This window comes from Notechis scutatus, chromosome Z (assembly GCF_049901735.1).
Source record: "Notechis scutatus isolate UNSWTSFEM ecotype Mainland chromosome Z, rNotScu1.2, whole genome shotgun sequence".
NCBI lineage: Eukaryota > Metazoa > Chordata > Lepidosauria > Squamata > Elapidae > Notechis > Notechis scutatus.
Genome location: NC_142025.1, coordinates 20,125,619 through 20,138,848, shown reverse-complemented (window position 1 = coordinate 20,138,848; position 13,230 = coordinate 20,125,619). Strand labels below are relative to the sequence as shown.

Here is a 13,230-nt window from a genome sequence, read left to right as displayed (position 1 = left end):
CTCATATTCATCCCTCAGGTCCTCAGAAGGAAAAGCCATTATAAATAAATCTTTTCTTTTCTTTATTCCTCTTTCTTCTTACACCAACCAAATATTCAGAGAGAAAGGTAAAACAATCCCAAAGTCCACAATCCTCAATAAATCCAAGCAAGCCAAATTTCCCTTCCTCTTCCAGGGTGGTATCAAACAAAAAAAAAGAGAGTCCAGATCTATATTTTAAAGCCTTATTAAAATTATGTTTCTGTCCTCAAATCTTCAAGGCATCTCCTCCAACAAGATCCAGATTTATATATTTTTTTGTCCTCTCCTTCCGGCTTAATTCCGTCGGGAGGAGAGTAAACTTTCCTTTCAGCACCTCAAAATTTCCGCTTTTTTCTCTTGTGGAAAAAATCATCAAAAACCATCTTTTCCAGGAATTAAATTAGATAAATCTCAAAGCCCTGGTCGACCAAGAATAACTTTCACTTTTAATAACTTTCTCTTCTTCCTCCTGCGCATACTTGCCCGGCTGCCGACTTCTTTGTGGCGGCCATTACGGACCGCCGCTGCACCGTCCTGGTAAAAGGGGTTCTGCCGGTCAGGGAGGGGGTCTGCAACACCCCAGACCCTTCCTCCGGATCCCCCTTACCTTCAGCTACCCCTGCAGGGCAGCCTTGCTCCGCACCCGTCCGGATCGGAGCCCCAAAACGGCTAGCGCGGCAGGGATCGCGCAGCCGCTAATCCCTACCGCCGCGGCCGACAAACCGGAAACCCAATTCATCTTTATATCTTGTTCCTCTAGTTTTTGTATAGATTTAAGTTCACCCTTTTCATTCAATATTTCACCATATCTAACTGTTTGTTTCTTTTTGTATATTATAGGATAAGAAAATGCTTCAATAGTCGATAGCCAGACTGGAATTTTCAAATAACATTGTCTTTTAATCTTCTCCCAGTTTAACCACAGAGACTCCCGTATATAATGTCTTCTAAAGTACCCCTGTGTTTTAGTTCCTTTATACCATAGAAAAGCATGCCACCCCAACAGCAGATCATGTCCTTCTAATGTCAACAATCTAGTATTTCTTGATGTTATCCATTCCTTAACCCACATCAAATTTGTAGCTTGGTAATACAACTCCCAATTAGGCAAACCAAATCCTCCTCTTATTCTAGCATCTTGCAAAAGTTTTAACTTTATTCTCGCTTTCTTACCTTGCCATATAAATTTCAATACAATTTTATTAAATCTTCAAAGTAGTCTTTTCCAAGCCTAATTGGAATTGTTTGAAACAAATATAAAATTCTGGGTAATATATTCATCTTGATTGTTGATATTCTCTCTATTAATGACAGTTGTAAATTTTCCCATTTCGCCAAATCTAGCGCTATCTGCTGTTTAAGTTTGATATAATTATTTTCTTTTAGTGTACTGCATCTTGCTGTCAAGTATATCCGCAAGTACTTGATCTTATTCATTACCTGAATTTTCAATAGGTCTGCCAGTTCTTCCTTTTGTCTTGATAGCATATTCTTTGTCAAGATCTTTGTCTTATCTTTATTTATTTTCAAACCAGCCACCTTATCTTTTCTATCAATTTTGATGCTGTTTCTAGTGGGTCTTCTAAAATAAAAACCAGATCATCTGCAAATGCTTGCAACTTAAATTCTTCCTTTTTAATTTTCATCCCTTTTATATTCTTTTCATCTCTAATATTTCTATTTAGCACTTCCAAAGTTAACACAAACAACAGAGGAGACAGTGGGCACCCCTTGTCTTGTTCCTTTTCTTATATCAATAGAGTCTGTCAGTTCTCCCTCTATCATTACCTTTGCTGTTTGCTTATGATATATAGCTTCTATTGCTTGAATAAATTTTCTAGCAAAGCCCATCTGTTCCAGCAGTAACAACATGAATCACCAATTCACATTATCAAATGCCTTCTGTGCATCTAGAAATATCAAAGCCATTTGTTTTTCAGGATGTGCCTCATAATATTCCAAAGTGTCCAAGATTACTCTCATGTTGTCTTTAATTTGTTTCTTTGGCAGAAATCCATTTTGATCAGGATGAATAAAATTATTTAAGTATTTTTTAAGTCTTTCTGCCAATATTGAAGCAAAAATTTTATAATCTGCATTTAGTAGGGAAATAGGTCTATAGTTCTTGATTTGTAATGGATTGGCCTCCTCTTTTGGAACAAGTGTAATATAAGCTTCTGACCATGATTTAGGTATCCTCTTCTTTAACATAACTTCATTCATAACTTCTAGCAATGGAAGATTCAACGATTCTTGTAATGTTTTGTAAAATTCTGCCGGAAGTCATCTGGGCTTGGTGCCTTTCCATTATTTTGCTTCTTGAGTGCTTCAGTTAACTCCATCATTGTTATATTGCTTTCTAACATTGTTTCAATCTCTTTAGGTATCTGGGGTAACTTAGCATTCTGTAGGTACTGTTTAACTCTTTCCTCATCAATATTCTCTTGTGTATATAGTTTCCCATAATAGTCTCGAATGATTCCCTTCTTTACTACCATAGCAAACTTGGCCTTGATCATCTATTAATTGCAATATTTTCCTTGATTCTTTCTCCTTTCTCAATTTATATGCTAACCATCTACCTGGTTCATTTGCATCTTCAAAGTAATTCTGTTTAGCACCTCTAATTTTCTGTGCTAATTCTTCTTTTTCTATTAGACCCATTTTATGTTTAGTTATATCCATTTTTAACTTAATGTCCTTTTTCTGTGGCATTTTCTGTAGCTCTTTTTCGAGTCCTTTATACTCATCCTCTAATGCCTTAGAGGCTAATCTTTTCATGGTATTTCTTTTCCTTGTATAGTCTATTATCAAGCCTCTGGCATATGCCTTCATTGTATCCCATACATTCTGGATTGATGTATCTTCTTTTTGTTTTCTCTAAAGAAAAAAGCCAGTTCTTTCTCCATCCACTGTGTGAAGTCTTTTTCCTTTAAAATAGTATTATTTAGCGTCCATCTAGATCTTCTTCTTTGTCCTTTCCATTTAATTGTCATTGGATTGTGATCTGCCCAAGTACTTGTTTCAATATTTATTTCATTGAATATTAGTTAACAATTCTGTTGACATCCATATCATATCTATTCTGGACCATGATAAGTGTCTATTTGAGTAGAAGGTGTATTGTTTAGTTTTAGCATTTCTTTCTTTCCATGTATCTTTTAAGTTTATTTCATCTACCATATTAAAAAAAGATTTAGGGAGAGTCTTTCTGTTTTGTTTTATTGTTTTCTGTGCTGTATAGTCCAGTTTGTTGTCTACAATTCCATTAAAATCTCCCATCATAACTATATTTAGCATAGTCCAGTTCAATTATTTTGATATGTAATTTTTTATAAAATTCTTCTTGTTTATCATTCGGAGCATAGATTGCAATCAGGAGTGTTTTTGAATTATTATCCATTATTTCCACCATTAGTATTCTTCCGTCGTCATCAGTATAAATCAATTTCGCTGGAATGGTCTCTTTAATATATAAAACCACCCCTCTTTTCTTGCATTGTGTCAAGGAGGTAAATATTTTCCCTAGTTTTGGCTGTATCAACAATTGTTCACATTGTTTTTTAATATGTACTTCTTGTAGGCAGATTATATCAAATTTTAATTTCTCTAATTTATGGAAAGTTTTCCTTCTTTTAACGGCTGAATTAAGTCCATTTATATTAATTGTAATCAATTTTTTATCTTCCATGGTTATATTTTATAATTAGGTTTGGCAGCTCTCGTAGATCTTGGTTCACGTTGTCCTTTGGCTTCCTCCTTTCCACCTACTGCACCTTCCTCTTTTTCAGTTGTCATTTGGCAGTCCTCTTGGAATTCAATTAGTGAAATTTCTTTTTCTGACTCTTCCTCTTTCCCTCTGAAAAATTCTGTATAAAATGATTCAGCTTTCTTAATTGAATCAATTCTGTATCTCTGTTCTTGCCATGTGAACATTAAACCTTCTGGAATCAGCCATCTATAATTCACCTCTTTTTTAAGTAGCAATTTGGTCAAGAATTGGTATTCTCTTCTCATCTCTCTCACTCTTCTGGGTACTTGTTTCAAAACCATAATCTCCTTATCTTTATATTTCAATGTTTTCTCTCTTGCCACTTGCAATATTTTAATGGATTTCTTTGTAAATCTGATGTGAACTTCTCTTGGTAGGCTATTTCTCATCGCATATCTTGTGAAGACTCGATAAACCTCATCTATTCCATCCATCATCTTCTCTTCAGTTATTTCCAAAGCTTCAGCCAATATTTCTATCATTATCTTAGCTAGATTTTGTCCTTTTTCTTCCTCTATGTTTTGTAATCTGAGATAAAATTCTGATCTGTCCATCTCCCATCTCAGCATACCACTTTTATCTTGTTCAACCACAGTTAATCTGGTATCAATGTCTCCAATCTTCTTATCTCTTTGTTTATCTTCTTCAATTTTTAGTAGTCTCTCATCATACTTCATCATCATTTGTTGGATGTTCTCGACTTTTTCATCGGATTTCCCTTTTCTTTGTTCGATGTTCTCTATTCTCTTTTCAATATTCTCTGAGCTTGTTTGAATATTTTGAATTCCTTGCATAATCATCTGCAGGGTCACTTTTTCTTTTTCTTGTTCTTTCTCTTGCCTTAACATTGTCTGTATTGAACGTTGTCCTCCAGATGGCGGAGAGGAGGAAGTAGAAGTTGAAGAACCGGTAGCTGTTAATTTCCTACTCTTTTCAAACAATTCAAAATCTTCAGGTTCTTCTAGACCTTAATCCAATTGTGAAGTAACCAATTGCGATTCCAAATAAAAATAGTAGGGAAAAAGAAGCCAAATAGTAATAATAATAAAAAAAGAAAACAGAATTTCTTCAGGTTCTTGTATACCTTAATCCAATTGATTAATTAGATAACAATGAAAATTCAAAAATGAAGGAAAAAACCATGAACATACACAAAGGAGAAAAAGTTGTAAAATCCTAAAAAAGACGGAAAAGTGAAGAATAAAAAGCTAAAAAAAAAAAAAGGAAAAATTCTTCAGGTTCTTCAACACCTTAATCCAATTAAGAGGTCTCCAATATAAAAGACTGCATAAGAGAAAAAGAAAAAAAAGCCAGGGAGATAAAAAGAAGGAAAAAAAAAACAGTATTGGAGGTAGATGGAAAACAAAAATACCAGAAAATCAAAAAGAGAAAAAGAAAAAAAAAGGCTACTCCCTTAAAAAGAAAAGGAAGGGAATCATTAATACTAAAACTTTTCTTTTAAAATAAAAAACAAACGTAAAAAATTAACTTCCAAAGACAAGCATAAAGAAAAAAAAGCAAAGACAAGTTCCAAAGAACTAAAAGTTCAAATAGCTATTTCAAAAAGTAAACTGTTGAGGAGGGGTAGCACAGCTTAGAAAAAATCAAGAAAACACACTGCACTTTGTTTAGTTATCCAAGGCTCTTCTTATAACACTCTTCTCCAGAAACTTATCACCTTTTCTTTTCCTATAAACTTCAACACCAGACTCCAGCTGTTGATAGAAACCCAGAAGAGCACCTGCAATAATACTCTCACATGCTCTTCCCTCTATCTTATCAAATAGCAATGTTCTTGAAAAAAAGTCTCAGTTCTTTCTTTCTCAGCTTTGTCTGGTCACAAGAGAAATAGAATATTTCCAAGCCTCTAGTTGGCAGTGTTACAAAGTTTCTTTGCTTTCACTTTCCCCCTCCTTTTCCAAGCAAAATGCAATAAGAATTAATAAAAAAGAAAGAAAAAGATATTTAGAAAAAGAAATAACTAAAAGGGAGTCTCTAGCCTAAAATAGTTACAAAATCAAAAAGGAAAAAAAAAATAGATGAAAAAGAAAAAACCAGTCCAGTTTCAAAATATAAGATCATGTATAGAAAATCCAGCAATGAGGAAAAAAACATTACTTTGACATTCCTGTTTAAAATCGCCGCTTAATCACTTCTGTCAAAACTTTTACAGATTCTTTCTTTTCCTTAGGGTGTCCTTTCAGATCTTAGAATAAAGAAAAAGTTCTCACCAAGCCGGCACACTCTCTCTTTCCGTTCTCTTCCATTTCGGAGCTGTCCCAACTTCAGCAGCTTTAATGGCTGCCTCTTCGCCGCTGGCAAGAAGAGCTTCTCCTGGATCTACCAGGGACTTTGTGGTGTCCCTGGGATCGACGGGATGCGCTCTTCACTTTCACCGTCTCTTCGGGACAGTTTAGATCCGATAGGATCATCCAGGAGCAAAGATATCAGCAGCGATCTCAGACCTCCAAGATCACATGCCGTATCGTCGCGACGCCAGCTTCGCCCTCTTCCGGGTCACCCAGTCTTGACTGGATGGACTTGAGTTTATCTTCGCTGTTTCTCCACCGTGCGAAAGGCATCTAGATAATCTAGCAATGTGCAGATTTTCTCGGGGAGCAGCTTGTGTTTTGGGGAATCACAGATCTCCTTTAGCTCAAACCATGAGTCTGTGTGGCGGCGATAGTGCCTCTCCCAAACTTCCCTCAAGTGTGCTTCCATGGATTCAGTAAGCTTTTTATTCTTTCTGAGGTCGTAGGCTTCATGAAGTCCAGCTGCCTCTGGGTTTTGGGAACCATGTTTACATCAAGGGTGGGTGGAGGGTTCGAGTCCTCTGGTATATCAGAGACATCTGTCATGGCTGAAGAAGTTGCCATGGTTCAAATTGGCAAAAAGGGGAATTTTGGAAAATGTAGTATTTTTACGTGTAATTCCCTTTATTTTGCTAAGGGGTGCTGTGTGCAGGTAGCAGAAAGTAGGAGTTTCTGTTAAATTTAGTACTTGAGCACATAGGTGGCACTGCACAATATGGCTGCTTTTAGGGTGCGTTGCGTGCTTGCTACACAAATGGGCACAAAAGGAGGCATTGTTGCTGAGTCTGAAGACGTGAGAGCAAAACGCAGGGTTGCCTGTTAGTGTTGCTTGCTACACAAGTGGGTGCTATAGGAGGTGTTGTTGCTGAGTCTGAAGACGTGAGAGCAAAACACAGGATTGCCCGTTAGTGTTGCTTGCTACACAAATTGGCGCAATAGGAGGTGTTGTTGCTGAGTCTGAAGACATGAGAGCAAAACGCTGGTTTGCCTGTTAGTGTTGCTTGCTAGGTCTGGAAGACACTGTTGCTAAGCACAGGTTAGGCTGCAGGTAGTACTGGAACCTTCCATTAAGGTGCTTAATGTTTCCACAATAATTACAAAAAAACAGAATTTTCATTGGTTAAACACTGGTTAAATTTGGGAAACTTCCTATAGTTTTTATAAAAATTTGTAAACAAGTTCTTATAAAAATTTGCAGACAAGTCTTTGAAGTCTCTGGGAAATTTCTCCTAGACCACCAGGTGGTGCTGTGGGATGCTTTGCTTAAGTCTGTAGGGGGCGTGAGCCCCAAAGGAATTTATTGCTTACTCACTGGAAGAGAAATTCATCAAACAAATACAACATGCAGTGTGGCCTTGTTATACTTTCAATTTTCTGGTATAGATAGGAGAAGATGGAGGCTTTCAAACTTTTAAGGAAAAAGGAATTGCTCCTTTGTTCATATAGCTGCTTGAATTAGCTTTGTGTCTTGGGAGGAGGGGAAATGGGCTCCTTTGCTTTGAAGACGGTCTTTCAGTAATGAATTACGACCCCCAACAAAACGGCCAGAGAACACAGGGCCTCTCTTAATTGCCTGTTTGAAGCAGGCCAGAGCTTAAGAAACACTGAGCTTTTCAGTTTGAATGAGCAGAGCAGTTTTGGCTTTTCTTTTAGAACACAAGAAGATACTACTTTTGACTCTTCATCTGCATTTGAAAGGAGTTTGTAGGTAGTAACTGAGAGAAGACAGGGGTACATGGGTAATACCTGGCTCCTCCCTTTGTTTTGCAAATCGGTTCTTTCTGAGTTAGGAGCTGTAACTTGAGACACACCACTTTTTTCGCTGAAGAGAAAAGGGGGTGAATTTGCCCCTTCCTGAAACCACGATGAGAGGTTTGAAGGAGAGAGAACCAAAGTACAAAGGAATAGCATGTACAATTACTCCTGGCTTCAAATATCTTTGTCCTTATCACAAAATTCAAATTACTTTTGCTCCACTCTACTTCTTCCAGGAACCAAGATTAATTATCTTTCTCCTGTTCTGCTTACTATGCTCTGGCTCCACAAAGCATCCATACAAAGTCTTTTTTATTGGTTCATCAGGCATCTTTATTAACTCACAGTTATGACAAGGTTGTTCTTAATGTCCAATCCTTTGCATATCTGCATTATGGTCTAGAAAGATAATAAACTCTCATCCCCATGATGATTGAAACGGCTGCATGGTAAAGGATTCAGGCAAGAGTGGGGGAGCCTCCCCCAACCCAACAAGGGCCAATTTAGTGACCAATCAGGATTACAGATGTGATCACCTAACATGGACTACATTTCCCAGGATACCTTAACTACATTTACCATGATGCATCCCCTTAAGGGGACAGCTCTCAATTTGTAACTTAACTATGCCAAATCCCATTAACTCTAAACTGTCTGGACAGCACAATACAGAAAGCATGAGGAATACACAGAGTACAGAATAACAGAATACACATTTTTAAAGAAAGGCATAAAAAACATAAAATTGGTGAGCTTGGATTGTGTTGCCACTACATCCTTTTTCACCTTATTCAACCCAACTGTTGATGCTGCTAACCTTAAAGCAAATTTTTAAAATGATGAGTAAAAGTAAATTTGGTCTTTGCTCATCAAGAAAATCAGTTCCTCCATGTCCTTTTTGTACTATCTTGGAGCATTTGATTAGAACTCAGGTTTAGGTTTCAGTAATTCTATATGTTTGGTACTCAATGGGCAATGCCTATAGAAAGTAAATTGCATATTCCTATGTAAGATTAGTGATAATTCCCAAGTAATAAGATAAACAAACCCAGTGATAAATTCCTGTGTTTCCCAACAGATATTTTGCGAAAGAAGTCTCTATCTTAAAAGATACAATTTTTATATTCTAGCTTCCATTCCCAAATTCTGGACCTTTCTATCAAGCAAGGGCAGTGTTGATATATATTGGTATATGAGTTGTATGTTCTCTCTTCAGAAGTTAATGAGCTTCAGAAGAAACATAATAAGGCTAAATTTGCTGCATTTCCTCTGCAATGTGAGACAGGCAGTTATTTACTGCAAAAACTCACCATTCATCCCATGTTCAGGGATTTCCACTCCTCTCCTGAGCAAAAGAAAGCCAATTCAGTCTAATGGTTAAGGCATCAGACTAGCTAGCAGAAGATCATGAGTTCAAGTCCTACCTCAGCCATGAAAGCCAGCTGGGTGACTTTGGTCAGTCATTCTCTCTCAGCCCAACCAACCTCCCTGGGTTTTTGTTGTGGGGAAAATAGTAGGAAGATGTATTGGATAAGTTTGTCACCTTGGGTTGTTTGTAAAAATAATAAAGGCAGGATAAAATAAATAAAAATATAAATAAAATGCCATGGTACCTTTAACTATTTACTCTTTGCTTTTTGTGTGCTGGGAGGAGCACATCTACCCTGCCCTCTTCTTCTTCATCTTTTCTTTAGTCATGTGAAGCAAATGGAATGAAGGAGGAGCAAGGAAAGTCGGTGGAACATTGGCTAGCCAGTTTCCCTACACTGGACAGCTGGAGCAAGTGCTGGCCAGCTTATGGAGGTGGGTGGAACATGTAGAGTACCATTCAACAGTGTGTAAACAGCATTGATATTTGGGAAACAAGCCAATAGTCATTTGAACATACCTTGTCTTTCGTCTTCAGCCTAACTCTCTAAACATTACCCTTGTTGATTCTGGCATGGTATTACTTATATTTTGGCTCCCTTTTCCTAACTTTGTTCATTTTCCTTCATATGTATCTGGCATATATTAATTTCTCATCTTCTTTTGTGTCAACACACCCTAACATTTCCATCCTTCCATCCAATTGATGTTTCACTGTGTCTTTCCATCTCTTATTTCTTGGAGGTGGTGCATGTTTTATCAGAATTCTAGTAATTATTCTTATACTAAACAGCATATCCAATTGCTTCAAGTGTGCATGTTTCTGACTTGCCATTCATTTCCCTTTTTGCCCTTGCTAAATTTGCTATGACTTATTTGTATTCAAAATAGCCCCCCCCCCCCCAATGTTCATTCAGTGTATGGGTAAATGTATGAACAGATGAATAAAAACTAAACTATTTCCTAATTTGGAAGCATATTCTGAATTTGGTAATCATGAACTTTTCAATTTACAAGTTAGCAAGTTGGTCAAATATTGTTTCTTTTGGGGAATAATAAAACTCCTTGTTAAAATATATTATATGAATAAAAATTGAATATTTCATAGCCAGCTTTATTTTCTCAGTGATGTAGTCATGGTAGAAACCTAGTATAAATGATAATGTGAGCAATGCAAGAGAATGATTATAAATATGACACCCTGACCAAGCATGATAAACAGTCCTATAGACTTAACTCCTATTTAGGACACATTAAAGATATAACTAAAGATTTAATTCATATTCAAATCAACTACCGTCCAATATAAAACATGTGCAAATCCAAAATATAGTTCAGAGGACTCTTAGAACATATGTGATTAATACTATATATCTAATCAATTAAGCAGAATAAAGTTAGAATATTATTGTAGGTATTATGTAATATATAAAGCAATTAAACAGAAAAAAAACCTCAACATCAAAGCATATCCATATATCTCCAATATTATGCATAGGAAAAAGTATGTACATATGAAAGTACAATGTAACCTAGATGATACCAAATCATACTTTGGACATATATATTAGTTCTTTCATTCATTCTTTTATATAATTGATCCTATATTTATGTATTTCTCCACATAGTACTAAATCCATAGACTGGCTGATGGCTGGAGAAGATGAAATGATTGACAACAACATTTCTCCAAAAGATAAGACCATCTTCATTCAGTTCTATTATATCCTTAATTTTACAGATACACAACTATTTTTATTTATTCATTTAATTAGCTAATTCATACTCTTTACTTCTCTTATATCTGAGACATAATATTCCATGTGCTTTGATCATCATCAGATGGACCTACTAACCCTAATCTCCACAATCCATCATTATTTTGATTAACTAAGGCTTTCATGTAACATTTAGTAAAAATATAGACCTAATATCTAGTCTTAGTCACACCTGTCCCATATGTAAATTTTCCCACTAAGATAAGGACAGTACTGGTCAGTTTTAGCACATGTAGTTTAGTACATTATTAGTAAACCCAAAGCCTGATTTTATTCCAGATATGTTCATGTTATTCCATGCAAGTTAAAATTCCTATTCTGGAAATCAATATGATATTCTCTGCATCTCACCAACTCAAAGTCATGAAGTGCACTGACATAGGACACAAAGTAATTTAGCAATAAGGTAGGGTAAAAAAAATCAATCTAATGTGAGTCTTTAAAGTTTAATTAACCAGAAAAAAGATTTTAGTTGTCTCATCTAGTGTAGCTAACATTTTAATATAATTCTAGAGAACCTATGATTTAAAAAACAATACCTTGGAGAGGAAGGAGAAATAAAGTTGATTAAAAGTATGACCAAAATACAATAAAATAGAACTACAATAGTGGTATTGTGTTCATGCACCCTAAAGTTGCATTTGGCTTTTTGCAACAGCCATGTGTATTACTAACTCATATTCTGTTTGCAGTCAGTTATATGACATTTGTTAGAAATCCTGTAACCAAGCCAGGTATCACCTATCCTCTATCTGCGCATTGATTTTATTTCCTAAATTAAAATGTGTATTTTTCTGGCAAATTATTATACTATTTTAAGCCATTTCTGTAATGTAATATTATTCTGAATTTTATGTATGTTTTTTTAGATTAGCTATCTTTCCCCCTTTTACCATCTACACGTTTGATAAGGATTCATTAAGAACATGAAAATATTGGTGATAGGTGCTAGTTGAATACCAAGACTTAACTCTTGTGATACCCTACTCAATATTTTCATAATTATTTCCAGTTTGATAAGGCACAGTTCATCCTTCCTATGTACCCATTTAATGTCGTACCATTCAGTAAACATTAGGTAACTTGCTAATCAGAATACCACCGATATATTGTCAAATGCCTTGCTAGGAAATAGATAAACTTTTTTTGATTGTTTATTGTTAAATTCACAACATTTGGTGATTATTTAATTATAATTTCAATCCATTTATTTACCTTTGCATTTTCAATACAAGGACAGATAGCCCAGGCTGCGCTGGCCTGAACACCTGGGTGAGGATTTTTCAACAATGACCATAATAAGCGAACGCCATCCAAGCGATCTATTATCCTATCAGAGAGAAACATGGAAGATATTTAACTGAAAATTAGAAGATATAAAATACGTGTTTGATTAACTGAATGATAGCTTATTTATCCAAGTTCAATTTATTCCATTATATCATTAAAACCATGGATATTCTTTATGAATAGGTTTCTTATAATAATTTTTAGATATAAATAAACTTAATTTTTTTATAATTGGATGATTTTATGTACATCATTTAGAAATGTAATTGTAGATATTCAAAAATATATAGTTAATTCCTCAATAAAATAAAAATAAAATAAATGGTACTATATAGAAGGACTCTAGTAAACTTTGCAAACAAGCCATGTGACTTTTTAACAAGCTTTATGCAAAGTCAAACCAAAATTCAAACATACTGGTTTCTTTCATATAGCAATAAATATATTCCAAAACAAATATTTATGCCAAAAAGCTATGTACTTTATATTGAGTCTATGCTTAATTTATTTAACTTGCTCTATGACATATTTTAAATATCTATGTGCTCACCTAACATTCAGAATGAAAATGGGTCACACTACCACAGTGTACTCTTTGTTGGATATGAATAACGTACAACTTGTTTCTCATGCATTCCCTAAGACAAGACTAACACTGAATACTCTGTTATAATTGCTTAAACATACTGTAATCAAAGTATCTTCATGTCTAGCTGAAAAATGGATTATCATCAGAGCCATCTTTAAACCATCTGTCTTATGTTTATATATCAATCAGTCTAGGGGATCATAACTTCATATTAAAATCCACAGAGTACTTTAAAATGGAGAGGAAGACCAAACAAAACTTAATATCCTTTACAAACTTAGTTTTGTTCAGGAAGATATGCAAAATTCAAAGCAGATGAGGTGAAGATAAAGAGACTCAAGCACA

At 35.2% G+C, this 13,230-nt stretch overlaps 1 protein-coding gene across 4 annotated transcripts in view; it reads right to left on the bottom strand.

The window, feature by feature from the left end:
• Window positions 1-13,230, bottom strand: part of ODAD2 (outer dynein arm docking complex subunit 2) — a 96,038-nt gene that overhangs the window by 26,551 nt on the left and 56,257 nt on the right. For 3 of the 4 annotated variants that reach the window (XM_026672114.2, XM_087946667.1, XM_087946669.1), the window contains one exon: window positions 12,222-12,336. The exons of the other annotated variant lie outside the window; for it this stretch is intronic. In XM_026672114.2, the coding sequence (XP_026527899.1) occupies window positions 12,222-12,336 (115 nt within the window). The remainder of the gene's footprint in view (window positions 1-12,221; window positions 12,337-13,230) is intronic. 4 annotated transcript variants of the gene reach the window in all.